At 46.5% G+C, this 20,103-nt stretch overlaps 1 protein-coding gene and 1 long non-coding RNA gene across 7 annotated transcripts in view; one reads left to right on the top strand and one right to left on the bottom strand.

Moving 5' to 3' along the window:
• Positions 1-17,532, bottom strand: part of SEPTIN6 (septin 6) — a 50,587-nt gene extending 33,055 nt beyond the window's left edge. For 4 of the 6 annotated variants that reach the window (XM_081179043.1, XM_081179040.1, XM_081179042.1 and 1 more), the window contains exons 1-2: positions 13,385-13,435; positions 3,123-3,237 (exon numbers count right to left, since the gene is read on the bottom strand). In XM_081179043.1, coding sequence (XP_081035169.1) covers positions 3,123-3,237; positions 13,385-13,420 — 151 coding nt within the window. In that variant the 5' untranslated portion in view covers positions 13,421-13,435. Of the gene's footprint in view, positions 1-3,122; positions 3,238-13,384; positions 13,436-17,137 lie in introns of those variants that run through there. The other 2 variants (XM_081179045.1, XM_081179041.1) reach the window with 2 other exon arrangements.
• Positions 1-20,103, top strand: part of LOC308578607 — a 135,494-nt gene that overhangs the window by 88,354 nt on the left and 27,037 nt on the right. The gene's annotated exons all lie outside the window — the stretch shown is intronic.

Below are 20,103 nucleotides of genomic sequence, written 5' to 3'. Positions count from 1 at the left end.
TAAAGCAGGTGTTCTAGGACTTCCCTGAAAACATTAATGGTGTCAATTCATGCCCCTTAGCTAATCGGGATTGAAATCTAGGCGTGCTACTGGCATCCAGCTGCTGAGTTTAGAACAGGGATGGGGCACCTGTGGCCCTTCAGATATTGTTGGGAGTATAAATCTGAAGCTCCCTTTCACTCTCAAGGAGTGAACAAGGACATATCTTTGATCTTAGTGCTGTGGGACCTCAGTGCTTTGATTGGAGATCTCTGCTCCTAATGTCATATGGCATCAAGTGTCTGACCACTGGCCGTGCTGGCTAGAGCTGATGGGAGTTAGTGTCCAGCAGCATCTATCATCTTCCCCACCCCAAAGTTCACCATCCCCGATCTAGAAGGTCTGGCAGCAGCTGCAGCAAGAAGCATTTGACAACAATTTAGTTTGGAAACTGCAGCCTCTCCTAGATCAAAGGGCTCCGTGCCTGCAAGCATGCATCCTCAAAGGCCATCTACTGCAATGTGTTCTGTGTGGTTCAGAAGCTACCGTTGGTGCGGAAATAACAGCTCACTTCCTGGCAGAGGAGAAGCCACAAAAGCCATGTTCACAGGCAGATTTCTAGCTCAAAGTCCTGCTTCTAGTTCGAAAGCCTTGATCATCTGAGTCCATTAATACCTTAGGGAAGGAAAGGCTTCTCTCAATGTCAGCCCTCATGTCCTCTGCTGTTATCAGAAGAGGCCATGACAAATTGAATGGCTGAAGTGGGGCCTTTCTAGCTGTGGCCCCAACACTGCAGGGCATGTTACCCAATGAGTACTGGAATCAGCTTAAATCTATTCTCTAGAATGTCTTCCTTTCTATAAAAAAAAACCACAACACTTAATGTTTGAATCCTTAACAGCGGGTACTTACCATTATTATTTTTCTTTCTAACTGAGCTTATTGTTGATTTTAAAGAAGTGTAATCTTTTTAAAAAGAGAGAGAGGGGGGAGCCTTAAAACAGAAAAGAGTGTGTTGGGGGGCAATGCTTTAAACAGGATCCACAGGGATGGTAGATCTGGCTTCCAAGGAATCCATCACCTGCTGCTGCTGCTGCTGCTGCTGCTGCAATGCCACTGGTGGCTGCAACATACTCCTTGGAGGCTGGATCTCTCCCCCCCCCCATGTGACTTCTACCATGGTCTCTTGGTGAATAGGAGGCACTGCTGGTCTCCTCCCACCCTTGTTCCCAATGTTAGATCATTATTCCTGCCCCCACCCCCTTGTAGAACTTCACTCACCCCTTATTCCCTGGCGAGAGGCACCATTTCGTGGTTTGCCTCAAGTGTCAAAATGTATTGGACTGGTCTTGCATGGATCAATAGAGCTGCCTGTGTTTTTGGACTCCTTGGGGTAGTGGCATGGTTGGTGGAGGAGGACTGTCTTGAGCTGCTCCCCAACTTCAAAATGTACCACAACAGCACTGCTTCCTGAACTATGGAATTTTCCTTCTAGCACACCTGCCATTGTCTATTAGCATTACCTTGAAACTAGAGCACCGTCAAGAGAGCGTGTCACGTAGTTACATATAGCAACTCGGCAGCTTCCTACAAAGGCAATCAAGCAAGTCGAGCTCAACCTTTCAACATGCAGGGTTTATGCACAACACCCCATCCCAGAAACACACACACACACAATAAATGTGTTACAGCAAACACGGTGCAGAAGATCCATTATCAGCTCTCCTAACTTGATTTACTTTAAAGCAGCTTCTGTTTTCATCAGAGCAGAAGGAGGTATTTAACTACCCCCCCCCAAAAAAATGCTGTTTTACGAATGTAAATCCGAATCCCTCAAAGCTGCTGAAAGCCCTTCTGTAGGGAGGAATATAGGCACAATACAAGGATCTGCAGTATTTCCCTCAGCAGGGCTAACAGCAGCTGTCAGTTGGTGGCAGTTTCGATCAGGAAAAAAGCAGGCGGGAGATATTTAATTAGGAGCAGAAAGAAGGGAGTTTCCCCCAGGCCACAAGGATGCTGAGATCTACCTGCTGCTTAAGGGGTCCTCCCTGAACCCAGAAGTGGTAAACTACTAAAGCCCAGTCACCAACATCCCCCTTTTTTTTGTCAAGCTGCTCAAGAAGTCAGAAACAGATCATTTAGACCCAATTCAACCAGGGTTTTCAGCTGTGCAACTTCCCCACCAATAACTGATGCTGTGCAGTCCAGAATCAGTTCTCTCTCTCTTCATCTGCTGTTTTAACTAGGGGTGGCATATCTGCACAGAAAGCCTGCTCTGTGAACTTCAGGCTCCCGCTGTGATGTGGAACCCTGATCAGAGAGGAAGGCAACACATGTAGAGCAAGCTCCCCTTTGCAGACGAACTCATCCAATGCACAGTTCCAGAGATCAAAAAGCAGGGTGTGTTTTTTTAATCCATGTCTGGATACAACGGAATGCCAGCTTGGTTCAAAATGGTGTCCAATTGTGTCCCAACATAGATAAAGAACCTCTCCTTCATCTCCGGAACCATCTTGCAAAACTTGATTAAAATTGGTACAGCTCTGAAAGGTTCTGTCTGCCACCTTGATATAAAAGAGCACCCAATTGTATCCAAAACACAGGTGACTAGCTGCTCCTCAGGAGCTATCATGCAAAATTTGGTTACACAGGGAGACCATCTAACACAGCCTTGTTCTCACTCTTCCATGTGATAACTAATCATGTGGTGGGGGGTGCCCAAATCAAACTTAAATGAAGGTACATCATTGGAGCTAGCAAACTCACAGCAACAGCATTACATTTGGAAGAACCTCTGTGTGTCTATTCTTTCCAGCAACAACGGGCTTAAAAACAAGCCACCCAGCTGATTTTCCATCAAAGAACGTCACATCCCAAGTCAACAAATCCTACACGCCTTCAGTGTAAACCTCTGTGCTTTTGCTCATTTGACCCAGCAAAACACAACACATCCCACCTCATCATCTTCAGACCACCCAAAGAGGCAGTGATACTTGTTTATCTGTTGTTAAAAACTGGATCAGATGACAACACATAATGTGTGTTCTGGATAAGTCAAAGGATTACTTTGTTAGGCAAGTTTACCTTCATTCAGCAACAGAATTTTCCAAAAATGGAAAGGGGGGAGGAAGTGTTGTACTCACCCACACACAAGATGTTGAAACAGAAACCATGGCTAACCGATTTATTAACCAGCTGGTCAGGAAGGCTGTCAAATCCTACATGGCCAGAAAGAGGGACAGTACGGCAGCCTTCGCCCTAAGGAAGTTTGAAAGAAAGACATGTTAAAATTAGATCTAAAAGAACATCACATTCTATTCCTGGTGGCCTTTTGAAAATTCTCCCTTCCAAAGAAAGTACACCATGGGTACTATCCAATGCTAGTCCAAGAGTTGACCCATTGGGTGGCATTCAGTGAAGTATTACCGGTACTTGGAGCATGCCCATTGAAATGAATGGCTATGGCTTAAGTAAGGTCCATCCATTTCAATGGGTCTGCTCTGAGGAAAACTTGGTTGAATGCCACCCACTGAAATTAACGAACCCAAGTTAGTCATGTTCATTAATTTCAGGGGGTCTGCTAAGACTAGCATTAGATACAGCCCCACTTCTTTGTTTTGCCATCCAAATCTCAAAACAGGTTTTTGCATACTTTTCGAAATCTTTTTTTCTTGACTGCCAGCATCCCTGACTGCTAACCTGATAAGGAGTCAACTAAGAAAGCAAAACACAACTGCAATGTGACATTCACATATCACAAAGGCTGTTTTGCACTCATAAAAATTGTATTTCCAACAGCGCAAGCAATGCACACACCATTTATAACTGTTAGCATTTTAAAACACAAGGCAATTCAAAAGAAGAGGCACACCCAAGGACTTTTTCTCTTTATAAAATGCAAGAAGGGTGGAGTAGGAAAAAAATAAACTAAAAAGTCGTCCTGAGTCCAGAAGCAATAGTTAAAAATGGAAGCTGTGACTGCATTATGACACAATTTGAAAGCCTAGCCAAAAAGGAGCAACATCTGGAAGCTCTGCTCATATGGCTATTTGATCAGTTTGAACAATAAGGCTCCAAGACATAAAACACTGCAAGATAGAATTTCCCTAAGTGGCTTGGCCAAAGCTGTAGTGGACAGCAAAGTAGTACAGTAATGTGGGATTTCTGCAAAATTTTGAACTGAAATTTTGAATGGGAATTTAGGGTAATCTTCACAGGGTAATTGTACTGGAAACAATTCAGGTTTTATCTGAAAACGTTCTGATACCCTAGTGAATGAATGAATTTATTAATACGGTCACAGACCAGCATCAACACACACAATATCACAGATCATATCAAAAATACAGAGGACAATTTGAATATAACAAGGATTTAAATATAAAAAATTAAAATTAATTATTAGTGTGCCCCCCTGCAATTAACATTTAGGGGTTTGGTCATTATGGGATACCACTTGCTTCCTGCGATTAATTGCAGACGCACAGAATTTGGCTACATTTAATGTAATCTTGGGATTCTCGTCCTCTAGCAGTAGTTTTAAACTATGGTGTTCCAATTCTTTCCTGGACTTTTACAAAACAGGTGTAATAAAAGTCAAACGTATATCCTCATAAAGACGACAACGTAGTAGTACATGTGAAGCAGTTTCAACTTCCAACGAGCCACAAAGGCAGACCAGTGCTGTGTATGGTTTACCCTCAAATTTGCCCTGAAGTAAGGCAGAAGGGAGAATGTTGAATCTGGCGAGGGTAAAAGACCGTCTGTATTTGGGTACCTGAAGACCTGACAGATAGTTAGCTGGAGAGAAACCTCTCCCATGGTCCCTTATTGCTGGATATTTGATCATTTCGCTCATGTGGCATTGTAATTCTATGTCCCAGATACGCTGGCGAATTGTAGTCCTAGCTTTCTCGAAGCCTGTCGCTATCAGGGTCTGCTGTGGGATCCCCAAGCCTTTAAGCTTTTCCAGCAGTGTAGCTTTCCATCTGGATTGGTAGGTCTGATACCCTAGTGAATCAAGTGGGAACCACATCCAGAACTGGACCATCTTCTGTGGGCCATTTTTGACAGGTGGCTGGGGCCACTCACCTGTAAATCACCTGACATCAAACCTCAAGCCACAGAACAGAGACAGACTTATGTCCGATCTTAGCACTCCAGTGACATCCCACAGGGCTAAGTTCAGATATAAGCTTCTGCTCCTCCCTTTTACTATCAAGGAGCAAGCAGGGGCATATCTACAACCTTAGTGCCATGGGACCTCAGCACTTTGCTGGAGATCTCTGGTGTCAGGTGACTGAAAGTCACAGGCAGCTGTAGTTTGTCCAAAATGGCCTCGTTGGCTAAATCCAGAGACTACTTAGACCAAACTAGGACTGTGGGCCAGAGATTCTGCCCTCGTAAGTGATCCACCTCAGCACGTTTATTTTATTTGCATTTAGTAAATAAAAGTGGGGGGGGGGAGTACTCCACGTTCATTTTCAAACGGTTTTGTTTGTTGTCTATTACAGTGTTTTGTTTGTTGTCTATACAGTATGGTATCATTACACATTCCAAAATGCCCTGCCACAGAGTCATATATTTCGTAGAGGAATGCATTTCTGCTCATGCAAAGGTTCTCCTCCCAAGGCCTTACAAAGCTACTTGCCCCAAGCTACAATCCTTCAAAAAGTATGTCTTTATATAGAGCAAATAGCTGTAGTACAGAATCAGAAGACCAAACTATAAAGTTTTTTTTGGGGGGGTGGGAGGGTTTAAACAAACAGAACTGAGAAAACTGAGAAAAGGAATGAGAAGAATCAGTAGTAATCAGATCAATCTTCCCATTTATTGGGTAAGGAAAAGAGAAAGCAAGAAAAACAGCAACATGAAGGGAGTCGCATCAATTACATTTTTCAATAGTGGGTCAAATGAGCATTTCAGAAATGTTTATGCTGTAAGCCATTTGTTGCAAAAGAGTAAGCAGGTGTCTAATTCTCCTGTTGCAGCTCCTCTCTGTACTTTATCCACAAAACATAAAAGCAATGCAGGTGCAACACGTTATAAAAAAAAAAAAGTCTGGCTGAACCATCTATCAAGAGGACATTCTTTTCACTACAGTCATTTGCCGTCATTTCATCTACACTGAACTTGCTACACTGAAATTTCTGTTAGTTTTCAAAATCACAGATGACTTTAGAAGTACCGAACTGCACAGCATACTTGCTGCAAGATGCAGCAGCAAACTGTCACACCTTGGGGGTGCTGCAGAGGTAACTAAGGTGGAGGATCTTCTCTGGAAGCAAGCACACCCACCCTCTAATCCCTTGCCATTCTTGCTCCTTGCATGCGGAACAGGACGCTTAGCATTTTAAACAACTGAAAAAATAGGTAAAATGAGTCCATGTTGCTTCCGTTCCTTTCCAGGAGGCGCATTGCAAGATGCACTTACTGGAAAATACATCCAATTACAGCAGTCCAATTATAGATGCTCCTGCTGAGGAAGCTAATAACCTCATTGTGTTTTCGATCTTTAGAGCAGCACCAGCAACCTGGGCTTTGCCCTTGCCACACCATACAGAAATGCAGCATCTTCAAGAGTCACTTGTTTAAAGCACAAAGCAGGGGTGATTTATGGTGACCAATAAATGCCACCATGCATATGGTAACCAACATCTGGCCAGCAGAGCTTCCCTAAAGCAGGTTTTCCCAAACTTGGGTCTTCAACTGTTTTCGACTACAGCTCCCATCATCCATGGCTAGCAGGATCAGTGGTCAAGGATGATGTGAATTGCAGTCCAAAACAGCTAGAGACTCAAGTTTCCGAAACTCTACCCTAGAGATTTGTGAGGGCAGAACAAGGCAGCTCCCCCAGCTTTCAGCTGAGAACCAGACGTTCAGGATGCCATGCGTCACTCCAGCCTCCTCTTGGCTCTACCTCTAGGACTAGAGGAGAAACATAGGAAGAGACCTGCTGGATCACACCAAAAGCCCATTCTAGGACAGCATCCTGTTTCCAGAGGTGGCCAGCCAGCTGCTTCCTGAAAGCCCACAAAAGCCTGAAGGCAACCCCCAACCCCTGCTGTCTGCCCCCAACATCCTCAAACGGGCTCTCAGGGGTGAGACTTCCTGGTGGAACTAAGCTGCTGTTATCTCTCTTTTGAAATAGGCTTGCACTGATGGGGACTCTTCCAAAAACAGAGTGCTGCAAATTCCAGGAATGAAACAGCCTAGATGTTACAAGATGGGTAGCTGCAAGAGCCTTGGGAAATTAGCAAATGCAAAACTCCTCTCCCATGGGCATGTATGTGTGATTCTACTCTTGGTTCAGAATGTGGTCAGTCTTCAAATACATTTCTCGACTGCCTCTTGATCTGCAGAAAGGGGAAATGCCAATTATGCAATGGCAGGAATCCTTGTTGGAATATGCATGTGTCATTTTGCTTTGCTGCTATTGCACACACATTGCAAACGTGCAGGAGGAGGAGCTCTGAATTTCTCTCTCTCTCTCTCTCTCTCTCTCTCTCTCTCTCTCTCTCTCTGGTGTTAGTAAAGCCAGTAAACTGTGTACAGTGGTACCTCTGGATGTGAACAGTATCCATTCCGGAGCCTGGTTCGCATCCTGAACAGAACGCAACCCGCGTCTGCGCGTGCATGTGCGCAGGTCGCGATTCACCACTTCTGCGCATGCGCGTGATGTCATTTTGAGCGTCTGCGCATGCGAGAGCAGTGAAACCCGGAAATAACCCGTTGCGTTACTTCCGGGTCACTGGAACACAACCTGAAAATGCTCAACCTGAAGCGACTTTAACCCGAGGTATGACTGTATAAGGCAGAAGACATTACATGTAGTTTCAAAATGCACTGAGCTCTTTGGCCAACCTGAATTCACAGTTTCTGACTGCTTTTTGACTAGAAACTACAGTAATGACAAACTATCTGAATATTTTAACGGTTCAATTTTCTTCACTGAGTCAATCAGGAAGAGGAGGATAAAAGGATACCAGCCACTACTTTGTTATTACAGGGAGAATTCGGCAGAAATTCACACAAATGGAGGAAAGTACTTCCTTCCAGCTCTTGCAAGGAGGAGCGGGAGTTCACGAGAAGGGCAGGGAAGCATGCAGAGGCTAGGATGGCACAGAGTCCCCAGAGTCCCCTGTAGCAGAAGGACATGACTGTAAACCATTGCACAGCTGGGTGGGGTTCTTCCTGAATGGGCAGGAGACTGTTTTTCAGCCACTCTTGCTCTGGTGACCTTGCATGTCACAATTCCATCATGTCAGAAGCAAGCAGCAATTTCAATCGCTAAACAGGCAGGACAAGCATAACATCACCCCTTCTCATAAACAACAGCTGCAGCCCTACCTTGACCCATCTCTCTTGCCAACCTCTATCCCAGTGTTTCCCAACCGGTGTTCCCCGGCACACGAGTGTGCCGTGAGACACCGGCTGGTGTGCCGCGAGATGCCTGGAGGGAGGCGGGCGAGTCGGGCGGCGAGAGGCGGGGCGGGGGCGGCGAGGAGAGGCCGCGCCTCCTGCTGCTGCCTGGCGCTCCTCCTCGCAGCCGGCAGCGCTGCCTGGGCGCCTCCGCGCGACTCTGTCTCGCTGGGTTTGGTCTCCCAGCAGAGACGGGTCACACGCGCCCCTCCCTCCCTCCCTCAGCCTGCGCGGAGGCGGATTGAGCGCAGCTGAGAGGAGCTGCCGAGGGAAAAAACGTTCACTTTTGTGCGTCCCTCCCGGCGTGACGCTGCGCGCTGACGTCACGGGGCGGGGCTTTAATGGTGGTGTGCCGCGAGATTTTTTTTTAGTACACAGGTGTGCCGTTGCCCAAAAACGTTTGGGAAACACTGCTCTATCCCATGAAAGAGTCATAATTCAGTGAAAGAGCAATACACTTTGCAGGCATAAAGTCCCAGGTTCAATCCTTTGCATCTCTAAGTTGTTGGTGTTGGCATCTGTATGTTTTGAGAAGCAATGGAGTGCACCTCCTCTAACACCCCACTGGTCCACATAGCTCAGAATTATCTACACTGACTGGCAGCAGGTATCCGGGGTTTGAGACAATGGCCTCTTCCAGCCCTACCTAAAGATGCCAGGGTCTGAACATGGGACCAAATGCACACAATGCAAATGGCTTCCACTGAGTGATGGTTCTTCTCCAATGGTTTGATTTGGCTTAAGACAGCTTCCTAAATTGTTCCCCCCATATTGCAAACTCCGTAGGGTCCGGACCACATAAAGAAAGCCTAATGCTTTTTAAATTGTGTATTAAGGGGCCAGATCCCCAATTTCCCATAATCTGAAATATAAACTTTTGATTTTATATATATATAGAGAGAGAGAGAGAGAGATGAAACTATTTCCTTTGTGCACCCACACATCCTAGGTGTGTGTGTGTGCGTTTCTTGGGAAAGATCCATCAAGTTTGTTGCAGGATCAGGGCCATAATTCTGCAAAAGGTAGCAATATCAACCTTTTCCCTCTACTTTGCATTGCAAGAAAATTACCGTATTTTCCGCCCTATAGGACACACCGCCCTATAGGACGCACCTAGTTTTTTTTGGGGGGGGGAATAAAGAAAAAAAATATTCCCCCCCCCCCAGGCACGGGGCTGGCGCGGGAGAAGCCCGAGCTTCCCCCGACCCCAGAACAGCCTGCTATCCGCAAGCCTCGGAATGCTTCAGAATGCAGGCAGCTCTGCGCAACCTTTGGGAGCCCGGCATGGCTTCCCGACCCCTCTCGCTCTCCAGGCTTCAGCGAAAGCCTGTATTCCCCCATAGGACGCACACACATTTCCCCTTAATTTTTGGAGGGGAAAAAGTGCGTCCTATAGGGCGAAAAATACGGTACCTTGTAATAATGTCACAAATAGGAAAAGTGTTAAGAAATCATTGCACTGCAGAGAAACTGGTATTTCTGCACAGCTCAGTAAATAATGCATTAAGGTCAAGCAGAAGTCATCTCCCCCAAAACTGAAAAGAAGAGGAAGGAATTGGGCTACCTGAGGCCTTCCAGATATTGTTGGACTCCAACTCCAATCGCCCCCAGCCACAATGGCAGATGGTCAGGAATGATGTGATTCATAGTCCAACAACATCATGCAGAGAGCAGCTAAGTTCCCCTCCATTGGCCTAGGCCAGGGATGGCAAACTTGGCCCTCCAGCTGTTTTGGGACTACAATTCCCATCATCCCTGACCACTGGTCCTGTTAGCTAGGGATGATGGGAATTGTAGTCCCAAAACAGCTGGAGGGCCAAGTTTGGCCATGCCTTATGTATAGCAATTTCAGTGGTCTAGGTACATAATCATCAGTGGGAATTTGGTTTTTTTGCTGTGTTTGATCAGGTTCAGTAATTTCCTGATGGACGCTGGCTGTCTTGGGCTTGGGTTAGCGGTGCTTCCACCACATGAAACATAAACTAGTCAAGGTAAGAGTTGAGGCACACATTATGGTTGCCTTAAAGCCTTTGATTGTTTAGAATGGAAATACCTCTTAGTAGTATTGACCAACTTCCTACAAATCCTTAAACAAATTTACTCCCAAGCTTCACCAAAATGTAGGATCAATGGTATGAACTCTAATACCATAGCAATACAAAGAGGTACTAAACAAGGGTGCCCACTATCTCCCTTCCTATCCATCCTGGCCCTGGAACCCCTAGCAATCCAAATCTGGACAGCCCCACAAACATACTAAATATTACCACCCCAATCTCCTCTCTCCCTCTCCTCTTTCTTCTTCCCTCACCTTATTCTGTATAATGTCTTGCATCAAAAGTAAAAAAAGGACTCTACAACATGAAAAAAGACAATGCACATTTTTGTGAACCAATAAAATCTTTAATAAAAATATTATTTTTTTAAAAAAGACAGCCAGCATGAGTCATGCACTAAAATGAAGACATTCGCCGTTTGTGGTAAATTCATTTCTTGCTTGTCAAAAAGCCACACACATTAAGACAACCCACTAACTCTCATTTGCCTGGAAGCATCAGCCAAGCCTTGTTACCATCCATGGCAGGTTGACAATGCATATTAAATAGACCTATGCACGCTCAACACAGAAAACGCAGTTATGATTTTAAACATTCAGGTTTCTTTAGAAAGCCCTTCCTTATATATCTGCTCAGAAGACAGACTGCCAAGAAACATGAGGGTCACAACCCTGCTCATTTTGCTTGCTGTTCGACTGGAAACCAGAACAGCCTTCCTCACCTCTCCCACAGGTGTATTCTACCAGGCACTCTGCATTGTGTTAGGGAAAGAGAAGACCTCACGGGTGTAATAATGACAATAAATTAAGATTAGTTTAGAGGAAATGCAAGGAAGAGGAGACAAGACACAGGTGTGTAAAATTATGCATGGTGGAATGAAAGTAGATTAAGAGAACAGTTTATCTCCCTCTCTCTTAATACGGGAACTAGGGGCTACTAAACTGAATGCTAGAATATTCAAGCCAGACAAAAGAAGGTACTTAGTCACACAGCGCAGAGTTAAACTCTTGAATTCATTCCCAGAAGTAGTGATTGCCACCAAGCTGGATGGCTTTGAAAAAGGATTAGATGAATTCAGGGAGGATAAGGCTGTCAGTGGCGACTATCCCTGATGGATGGCTATGTTCTATCTCCACTGTCAGAGGCAATGTGCCTCTGAAAGCCATCTGCTTGGAATCTCAGGTGGGGAGAGTGGTGCTGGACTCAGGTTCTGCTTTCAGGCTTCCTCTAGTCATCTGCCCAGCCAAGGTGAGGACAGGATGCAAGACTAGATGGATCATTAGCCTGATTCAGCAGGTTCTTCTTAGGTTCTTAATGGATATCAAACCACCAAACCCTTGCTCAGGCACAACCAGTGCTATTTCTCCATGAGACAACTGTGTACATACACGCTACATGGTAGATTGCACCAGATGCTACCCACTCCCCAACCTTCTTCATGTTCAGTTGCACTGCACCAAGGCCACAGAATTCATTTCCCACATCCCGAAACGTTCAGCTTCTTAAATACTTCCTCAGTGCTCTAAGTTCAGGCCAATCTCAGCAGAAGAAGTAGCCCCTGTACAGAAGGATCTACAAAAGATGAATTCTGGCTGAATGCATCACAGAAAGGCAATGGAAGTGAATGCCTAAATATTATTGTTATTGTTATTATTAAATTTTGTATACCACTCTTCATCCATAGATCTCAGGCTGGTTCACAACATAAAATACAAGACGAGCAACACAAAATGCATAATAAAAACAGCTAGACTGGTGACTGCATGTGGCCGCCTAAAGGATCTTCACTGGCTCCTAGTACGTTTCTGAATACAGCTCAAAGTGTTGGTGCTGACCTTTAAAGCCCTAAATGGCCTCAGCCTAGTATACCTCAAGGAGTGTCTCCACACCCATCGCTCAGCCCAGACACTGAGGTCCTCCTCCAAGGGTCTTCTGTGGTTCCTTCACTGCGAGAAGTGACATTTCAGGGAAACAGGCAGAGGGCCTCCTCGGTAGTGGTGCCCTCCCCGTGAAACCCCTCCCTTCAACATCAAGGAGATAAAGAACTACACAACTTTTAGAAGACATCTGAAGGCAGCCCTGTATTGGGAGGTTTTTAACACCTGATGTTTATAAAATTATATCATGGGCGGGGTATAAATCATAAAAGTATTATCATCATCATCATCAACAACAAACCAATAAACCCCTTCCCACACCCACACTAGAGGCAAGGAGCACCACTCTCACCACTGGGACACATGGAAGGGGAGGGGTAGACCTGTCAGTGCCAAGAGCTAGATGGACCAATGCTCTGACTTGGGATAAGGTAGTTTGCTATGAACCTGTGTCCACACTAGGCTCCAGTCTCTTCTATCCTTAGGCAGAGTGACACACACACACACTCTAGAGTACAAGTGAGCAACATCCACAAATAATTCACATGTCTTGCTATAAGAAAAACAGGTTATTCCTACCTCAATAATCTTCCTTCAGTTATGTTTTGGAGTATCAGTGTTGGATTTAGAATAGGGGCAGGGAACATGTGGTCCTCCAGATGTTGTTGTTGGGCTCCAACACCCATCATCCCTAGCCAACATGGCCAGTGATCAGGAATAATGTAAGCTGGGAAGAGCCAAAACATTCTCCACCCCTGATTTAGGGCTCTTCTTGCACTGCCTCTCAAGTCTACATGAGGCTAGGTAGGCAACTGCCTTGGGCAGCAGATCCAGCACCCAAAGAATGCATCGCCTGCTGCCACCGCCATGGTAACAGCAATAGCTGTGGTGTGCTCTTTGGAGGCTGGATCCAGCGCCACCTTGGCATTTCCCACCCCCACTCCTGAATACTGTCTCTTGGCAAACAGAAGGCATTGCTGGTTTCCTCCCACCCCCAAGGAAGTAATTGCAGGAGCTGCCCTCTGGGGGTCTCCTGGACTCTGCACCCACCTGGCCTGATTCAGAGTGGGTCCCTTTTCCCTCCATGGCAGCCTCTGATCCCCATTTCAGCTGTTGGGTAAGGTTGCTTTGCTTCTTCCCCTTGTTCCTGATGTAGCTCTTCACTCACCCATCTTGTGGTTTGCCTCGGGTGTCTAAATGTCTTGAGCCAGCCCTTTGCATGTCATGTGGCAGAAGGGTGTCTGGGGATCTTGCGTTTGTTATGGCTGTGGACAGAACGGCTTGAGTACGTGGGGATTGCTGCGTTTCCCTAGGCTAGCAGCTAAGTTAATTTAAAAGAAGCTGCAGCTTTCTTTTAAAATTCAAACCAGCTGAGCAGATGAATTGCTGTTGTTGTTTTTTGTTTGTTTTTTTAAAAGATGAACTTAAAAGCAAATATTAGTTGGTGGTGCTTTGGAAATCAGGCAACCTGGGTAAGAAGCTGCCTTAAACTTAAGAACATAAGAAGACTCCTGCTGGGTCAGGCAAATGGCCCATCTAATCCAGCAACCTCTTCTGTCTGAGGCCACCCAGATGCCAAGCATTAGCCATGTGGATTGGCAGTAGCATGTTCTGCAGTCCCAAGAAGCCTTCTCACTGTGGTCTTCCGCTTAAGTGCCTTTACATGTGACACACACACACACACCATGTCACAACAATTTTCTCTGGCTATCAGTCTGTTTTCAGTCTCTTTGCTGGTTCTGACCTACAAAGCATTGCACAGAATGGAACAGGTTGTCTGAAACAGTGCATTTTCTCATACAAGCTTTTCCAGATCCTTGGGAAGGGCCCGTCTTCCTGTCCTGCCAACCGGACGCACATTTGAAGGGAAGGTCCACAGCTCAGTGGCAGAGCATCTGTTTCACTTGCAGAAGGTCTCAGGTTCAACCCCTGACATCTCCAGGTAGAGCTGGGAATGTCCCTGGTCTGAAATCCTGGAAAACCATCTGCCAATCAGAGTAAGCAATCTGGAGCTCTCTGGAAAAATGTTCTGACCTGATATAAGGCAACTTCCTTGTAAGAGGGCATTTTTGGGCTTCCCACATACATCTGTGCCAATGTGGTATAGTGGCTGGAGTATTGGGCTAGAACTTGGGAGACCAGAGTTCAAATCTCCACTCAGTCATAAAGCTCACTTGGTGACCTTGGGCCAATCACCATCTCTCAGCCTAACCTACCTCACAGGGTTATTGAGAAGGTAAAACAGAGGGACAGGAGAACCATCCATGCCACTACTTTGAGCTCTTTGGGAGGAAAGGTAGGGCAGAAATGTCATTGTTGTTGTTGTTGTTAAAGAGTCTACTATGAGGACAGGATGCTGGACTAGACAGATGGGCCATTGACTTGATCCAGCAGCCTCTTGTGATGTTCACCAGGTTGGCTGGCGCTGACTGCCAGCTGTAGCCCAAAACAACTGGGAGCCACCAGGTTGGCAAAGCGTAGTGTAGCACATTTATTTTTAACTTTTTATCACACTGGCATTCCAAACCTCAGTCAAGATGTTTATTAGGGCAGCATAAATGAGGTCATCCCATTTTGTCTTCAGAGCTCTTTTGAGGGGACATAGATTACAAGTGACCTGCAAAGGCCTCACAGTGAGCTTCACGGATCCAAGCAGGGATCTGTACCTACTCTCACCATGCCAAGCCAAATATATGTCACTCGGTGATATACACTTGGAACGAACTGTGGATACCACCCAACTGAACAAACTGAAATATTGCACTCTGAAGGTCAGATTCATGAAATGTAGGGCTATAAGGAGCTGTCTAATACAAGCTAGTTGTCCATCTAGCCCCAAACTGCTTGCTCTGATTGGCAGCAGTCCTCTAGAACCTCAACTAGGGGTCTTCCATTCACTTGCTCCCCATTATTTGTTTTAACTAGAGATGCCAGAGATTAAGATCTGGGACCTTCTGCATACAAGGCAAATGTTCACTAACTGAGTTATGGTCGCTTCTCTTTAAATATTTGAAACTGGAGAAACTGGATTCATTCCAGCCCTAGAACATCATGCAGTACAACACATTATTTTAACACACAAAGATGATCCATTTAAAATGGGGTGTGGAACCTCTAGCCATCCAGCTATTGTTGGACTCCAACTCTAATAATCCCCAGCCAAGATGGCCAATGGTGAGGGATGATGGAAGATGTAGTCCAGTATCTGGAGGGACAGAGAATCCCCATCCCCAATTGCTGTACTACACTGCATGCTCCTTCTTCTAAACATCCTGGCAGGTTAGAAATTCCAGGAGCTCCTGTGGTCCTTTCCCTAGTTAAAATGAACAGGGAATTGCAAACAAATTAAACCCATCTACAAGCCAAAGATGTTCAATTAATTTGGTTTGCAAAGGGCTCCATCTCCTGCCTCAGGAGTGCCTCTGTGCTCCCTTTCATCACAGCAGAGACAAAAGGGCAGGTGAGCTCTGGACATTATAGAGCTTGTGCAGAGACAAAAATCTCCCACCCTTCCAATTAAAAAACATAAAGAATTCTTTGTCATATTGGGAGATGCCAGGCATTGTGATGTGAGTGATGCACCCAAAAGAAAAAAGCCAATATATAGGAATCTAAATGGAGCCAGAAAGAGAAATGAACACTTTATGGAAAATGATCACAATGAAAATTAAGCTGCTTGAAGATGAAACAATTTACGATCAAACCGAAAGCATTTTATTTATGGAGGTGCCTGCTGTGACCCCTGGCAGTTGCAACCCCACAGCCTGCAAAAGAAATAAATATAAATACTCCCTCGTCTGCAAAATGCACACATGCACCACAGCTCCAGTTTAGCGTAGCCCAGAAATGAAGAAGGCTCCACAACTGAGCAACCCAAACCTAGTTAAAATCTGCCCCCAACTATCCCACGCTAATGCAAGAAGAGGTCACACCCACCGCATCATTCAACCCACATCTCCCCGTTTCATCAGGCCAAGCCTTTAAGACAGTCATCTGCAAAGCACTGCTTCCTTCGTCCTATGCAACACGCTACCCAATAAATCCGGCCCGTCACGGCCAGTCAGATCACACACAATCAAGCCAACCCTCTTTTGTTTAATACAAAGGCTCTCCCTCAAAAAAAAACCCCAAACCCATCACCTTTAGCCAGTAACATCCTCTTGTCCTCCTGTCTTCCCACCCGCCCCCGCACACACGCCTATAAAATCCAGCCTGCAAAAAAAGACAAAAAGCAGCAGCAGCAGTCCAATGCCTCCCCGCATTCGCCATCACCCGAACCTATAACGGGAAAGTCACTGCCAAGAGCATCACCCCAGCGGCTTCTCTTATATCACCAGCCCGCTCCACATCCCTCTGCGCTGACAGTAACAGCGATTTGTAAAAATAAGACCGAGATTTAAGAATTCACATCTCTGATCATTTACAAAAGAAGGTTTCGGAATCCCCCAGCACCTCTCCCGCTGTGTTAACGCCCAGTTCTTAATTTGGAACCATGGGAATATCTCGGGCTGGGGAGTGTATATGCAGCTCGCGCCCGCTTTCCTGAAGTGGCCATCCGGGTATCCACCCAGCATTCATTCATTAGCCAAGCTGCCTCTTTCCTCTCTGGCCCGTTGTCGGCATCACCACCTAGCCGCGGCTTCTCTCGCCAAAGAAGCGCGCGCAAACCTTGCCCGTCCCCGAGAGCTGGAGTTCTAGCGGCAGGCAAGGCAAGCTAGCCGGCCGGCCGGTCAGCCATACTCAAGGAGGCCCACCCCAGTCCGGAGCGCGGTGCGCCCTCCACGCCAGTCGCCGCGCACTCACCACCTGGCGCGCTATCTCGGTGGCCGCCATGGCCCCTTCGCCTCGCCTCCTCGGAAGCCGAGCCCGCTGCAAACTCTACCTCAGTCCAGGAGACACTGTTACACTGACTGAGCGGGTGGAGGAAGGACCCGGCTACTGCGGCATGGGGGTGGGGGGTGGGAGAGAAATGGGGCGTGGACAAGACCGAATCCTCTGCCACTCGTTTGGAGCTAGAAAGCCGGCTAGGGCGCAGAGAAGAAGGGCGCTGGCGGGATCCTTCCTTTCTGAAGCAGTCAGCTCCTCCCGCGCGCTTCGAGGAGTCTCCACAGGCGACTCCACAGCATTCCTCCCCCCGACGCCTCCCCCGGGCGAAATGGTGCAGTCCGAGACGCGCGCAAGGCTAGGGTCCGTGCGGCTATGATGTGACTGTGCGCTTGCCTGGGTGGCTTGAATGAGACCGGGGAGGAAGGAAGCCAAAGAAAGGGGAGGGAGGGACGGAGACCGCGAACTAGAGCGGAGAGGAGGAGGAGGAGGGCGCTCCAGCCTTACTACTAGCGGTGCCCTCAGGGCAGGACTTCAGGGCCCCCACGCAACAGAATTAGCAGGAGAGGCCTCCAAGTGCAGCTGGCTGACCTCAGCTGGAAATAAGTGAAGCATGGCACCTTAGCATCTAAAGAGCTAAAACTACCTAACCATAGCTGTCAACGTTTCCCTTGTTTTAAGGGAAATTCCCTTATTCCGAATAGGATTCCTCGCAAGAAAAGGGAAACGATGACAGCTATGTACCTAACTTAAGCCTAGCATTACCTCTAAGGCTCTAACTGCACAGTTGCTTACTAAGCTGGCCCTGCAATCCCCTTGAGCCAAGCCAGCTTCTCTCCTGCTTGGGCTGGATCAGGGCTAGGCAACCCTTTTCTCTCAGAGGGCCACATTCCTTTCTAGGGAACCTCTCTCAGGGGCCACATGCCAGTGTGGGCAGGGCCAGAAGCAAAAGTGGGTGGAGCAATAAATGCTTATTTACTCGCACACCTCTCTTTGTCCGCTGCCTAGGGCAGACAGGATAAATCACAAAATCAAAAGAGTTGGAAGGGACCACAAGAGTCATCAAATACAACGCCCTGCAATGAAGGAATATTGTGCTCTATGTGAGCCCAACAACCCGAAAAGCTCCAATTTCTACTTTTTGTTAAGTATGCATTTTTATTTGGCGTGGGCATCTCCCCCCACACACCCCCGCTACGCCCCTGTACACAGCCAAAGGAAACTGGAAGCAGCATCAACATCAAAGAGTCGTGTGGCATCTAAAAGCCTAACAGGCTTTATTACAGAATGTTGAGTCCATTTCAACAGATGCATTAAATGTAAGTCTCAGTTGGCAGCTGCAGATGCGTTTGCTCTGTTGAGATAGAAAATGTTGCGAACAGCAGGGCCCCATAGCCATGAAATACAAGAAGTACAATCTGTGACAATTTCTTTGTAAAGCTTAAAGATAAGCCAAGTGACCATTCATTAACAGCTTATCTTAAGCTTTACATAAGAAAAACCCACATACTGTATTTGTTGCATTTTGCGGCCATGTGTTTCCCCTATTTACAATTTGTTTTTCTCTTTAGTCATGCACATGTGATGATACTGAACATTTATATAGGCTCTTTCAAGCATTAAAGCATTCCACATTCCAGCCCTTACAAAGTAAATCAGTATACTATCCTCTGTGTTGCAAAGGCACCAAGAGAGTAGTTTGCCAAAGTCCACCTGGTGAGTTTGGGAGGAGGTGACATTCAAACCAAGGACTTGCCAGTTTGTAGTTGTTGTGAAACTTTGTTGTATTTTTGCACACATGTCCTGCATGCAAGCTTCCCACAGGCATTCTGGTTGGCTACTCTGAGAACAGGACCAGACTGGACACTGGCCTGAAATATCTCAAAACAGTGAGCAACCTTCAGTTCTCCAGAACCCTTCATGAGGCAGGATGTTAAGCAAAGTGAGAGCAGAGGTTAAGGGAAGACAGAGGAAAGCTGGCTTGAGGTAGCCACAAATCTTCATTTGGTCACAGTCTTACAGTGGAGCATAGGAAGAGACCAGAACTGGATCAGCCTCAACTAGGTGCTCTGCGAGTAACACTCTCCACCTATTAACTGTAGACACAGGACTGCACTGTGCATACCACAGGCACCATATGTGAAGGGCACTCATATTGGAATCCACAAACAACAGCACAATGGTGTTGACCTTTAAAGCCCCAAATGGCTTCAGTGCTTTATACCTAAAGGAGTATCTCCACTCCTATTGTTCAGCCTGGACACTGTGGTCCTTCTGGCAGTGCAAGAAGTGAAGTTACAGGGAACCAGGCAGTGGACCTTCTTGGTAGTGGTGCCCATCATGTGGAACACCCTCCCATCAGATTTCAAAGAGATGAACAACTATATGACCTCCCGTAGACATCTAAAGGCAGCCCTGTATCAGGATGCTTTTAATGTGTGATTTTCTGCTGTGTTCTTTTTATATCTTTTGTTGAAGCTGCCCAGAGTGGCTGGGACAACCCAGACAGATGGGAAGGGTACAAAAAAAAACAAATCTATGATCATCATTAAACTTATTCTCATGGAACTCTCCATGTAGGCACACTCCCTTTCCACCTTTCACAAAAAATTAAAGCCTTAAAAAAAAGAAGCTGGCCGAGCAACGGGAACTCACCCCGTTCTGGGGATTTGGACTGCCAACCTTCTGATCAGCAAGTCCTAGGCTCTGTGGTTTAACCCACAGCACCACCCACGTCCCTTTGTATCCATTGTATCCCTTTGTACCCATTTGTATCTGGGACCAATTCAAGGTGCTCACATTATTGCTTAAAGCCCAAAATGACCAAAGTCCCAAATATCTGAAAGGCCATTTCCATCCCTACTGACCTTCTCAGGTGTTGGGGAGTTGTGTCCTAGGAGAGGGTTTTCTCTGTGGCAGCCACCAAATTGTGGGATGCCTTCCCT

Source organism: Podarcis bocagei (genome assembly GCF_964188305.1).
Source record: "Podarcis bocagei genome assembly, chromosome: Z".
Lineage (NCBI taxonomy): Eukaryota > Metazoa > Chordata > Lepidosauria > Squamata > Lacertidae > Podarcis > Podarcis bocagei.
This window is presented reverse-complemented; position numbering and strand designations above follow the sequence as displayed.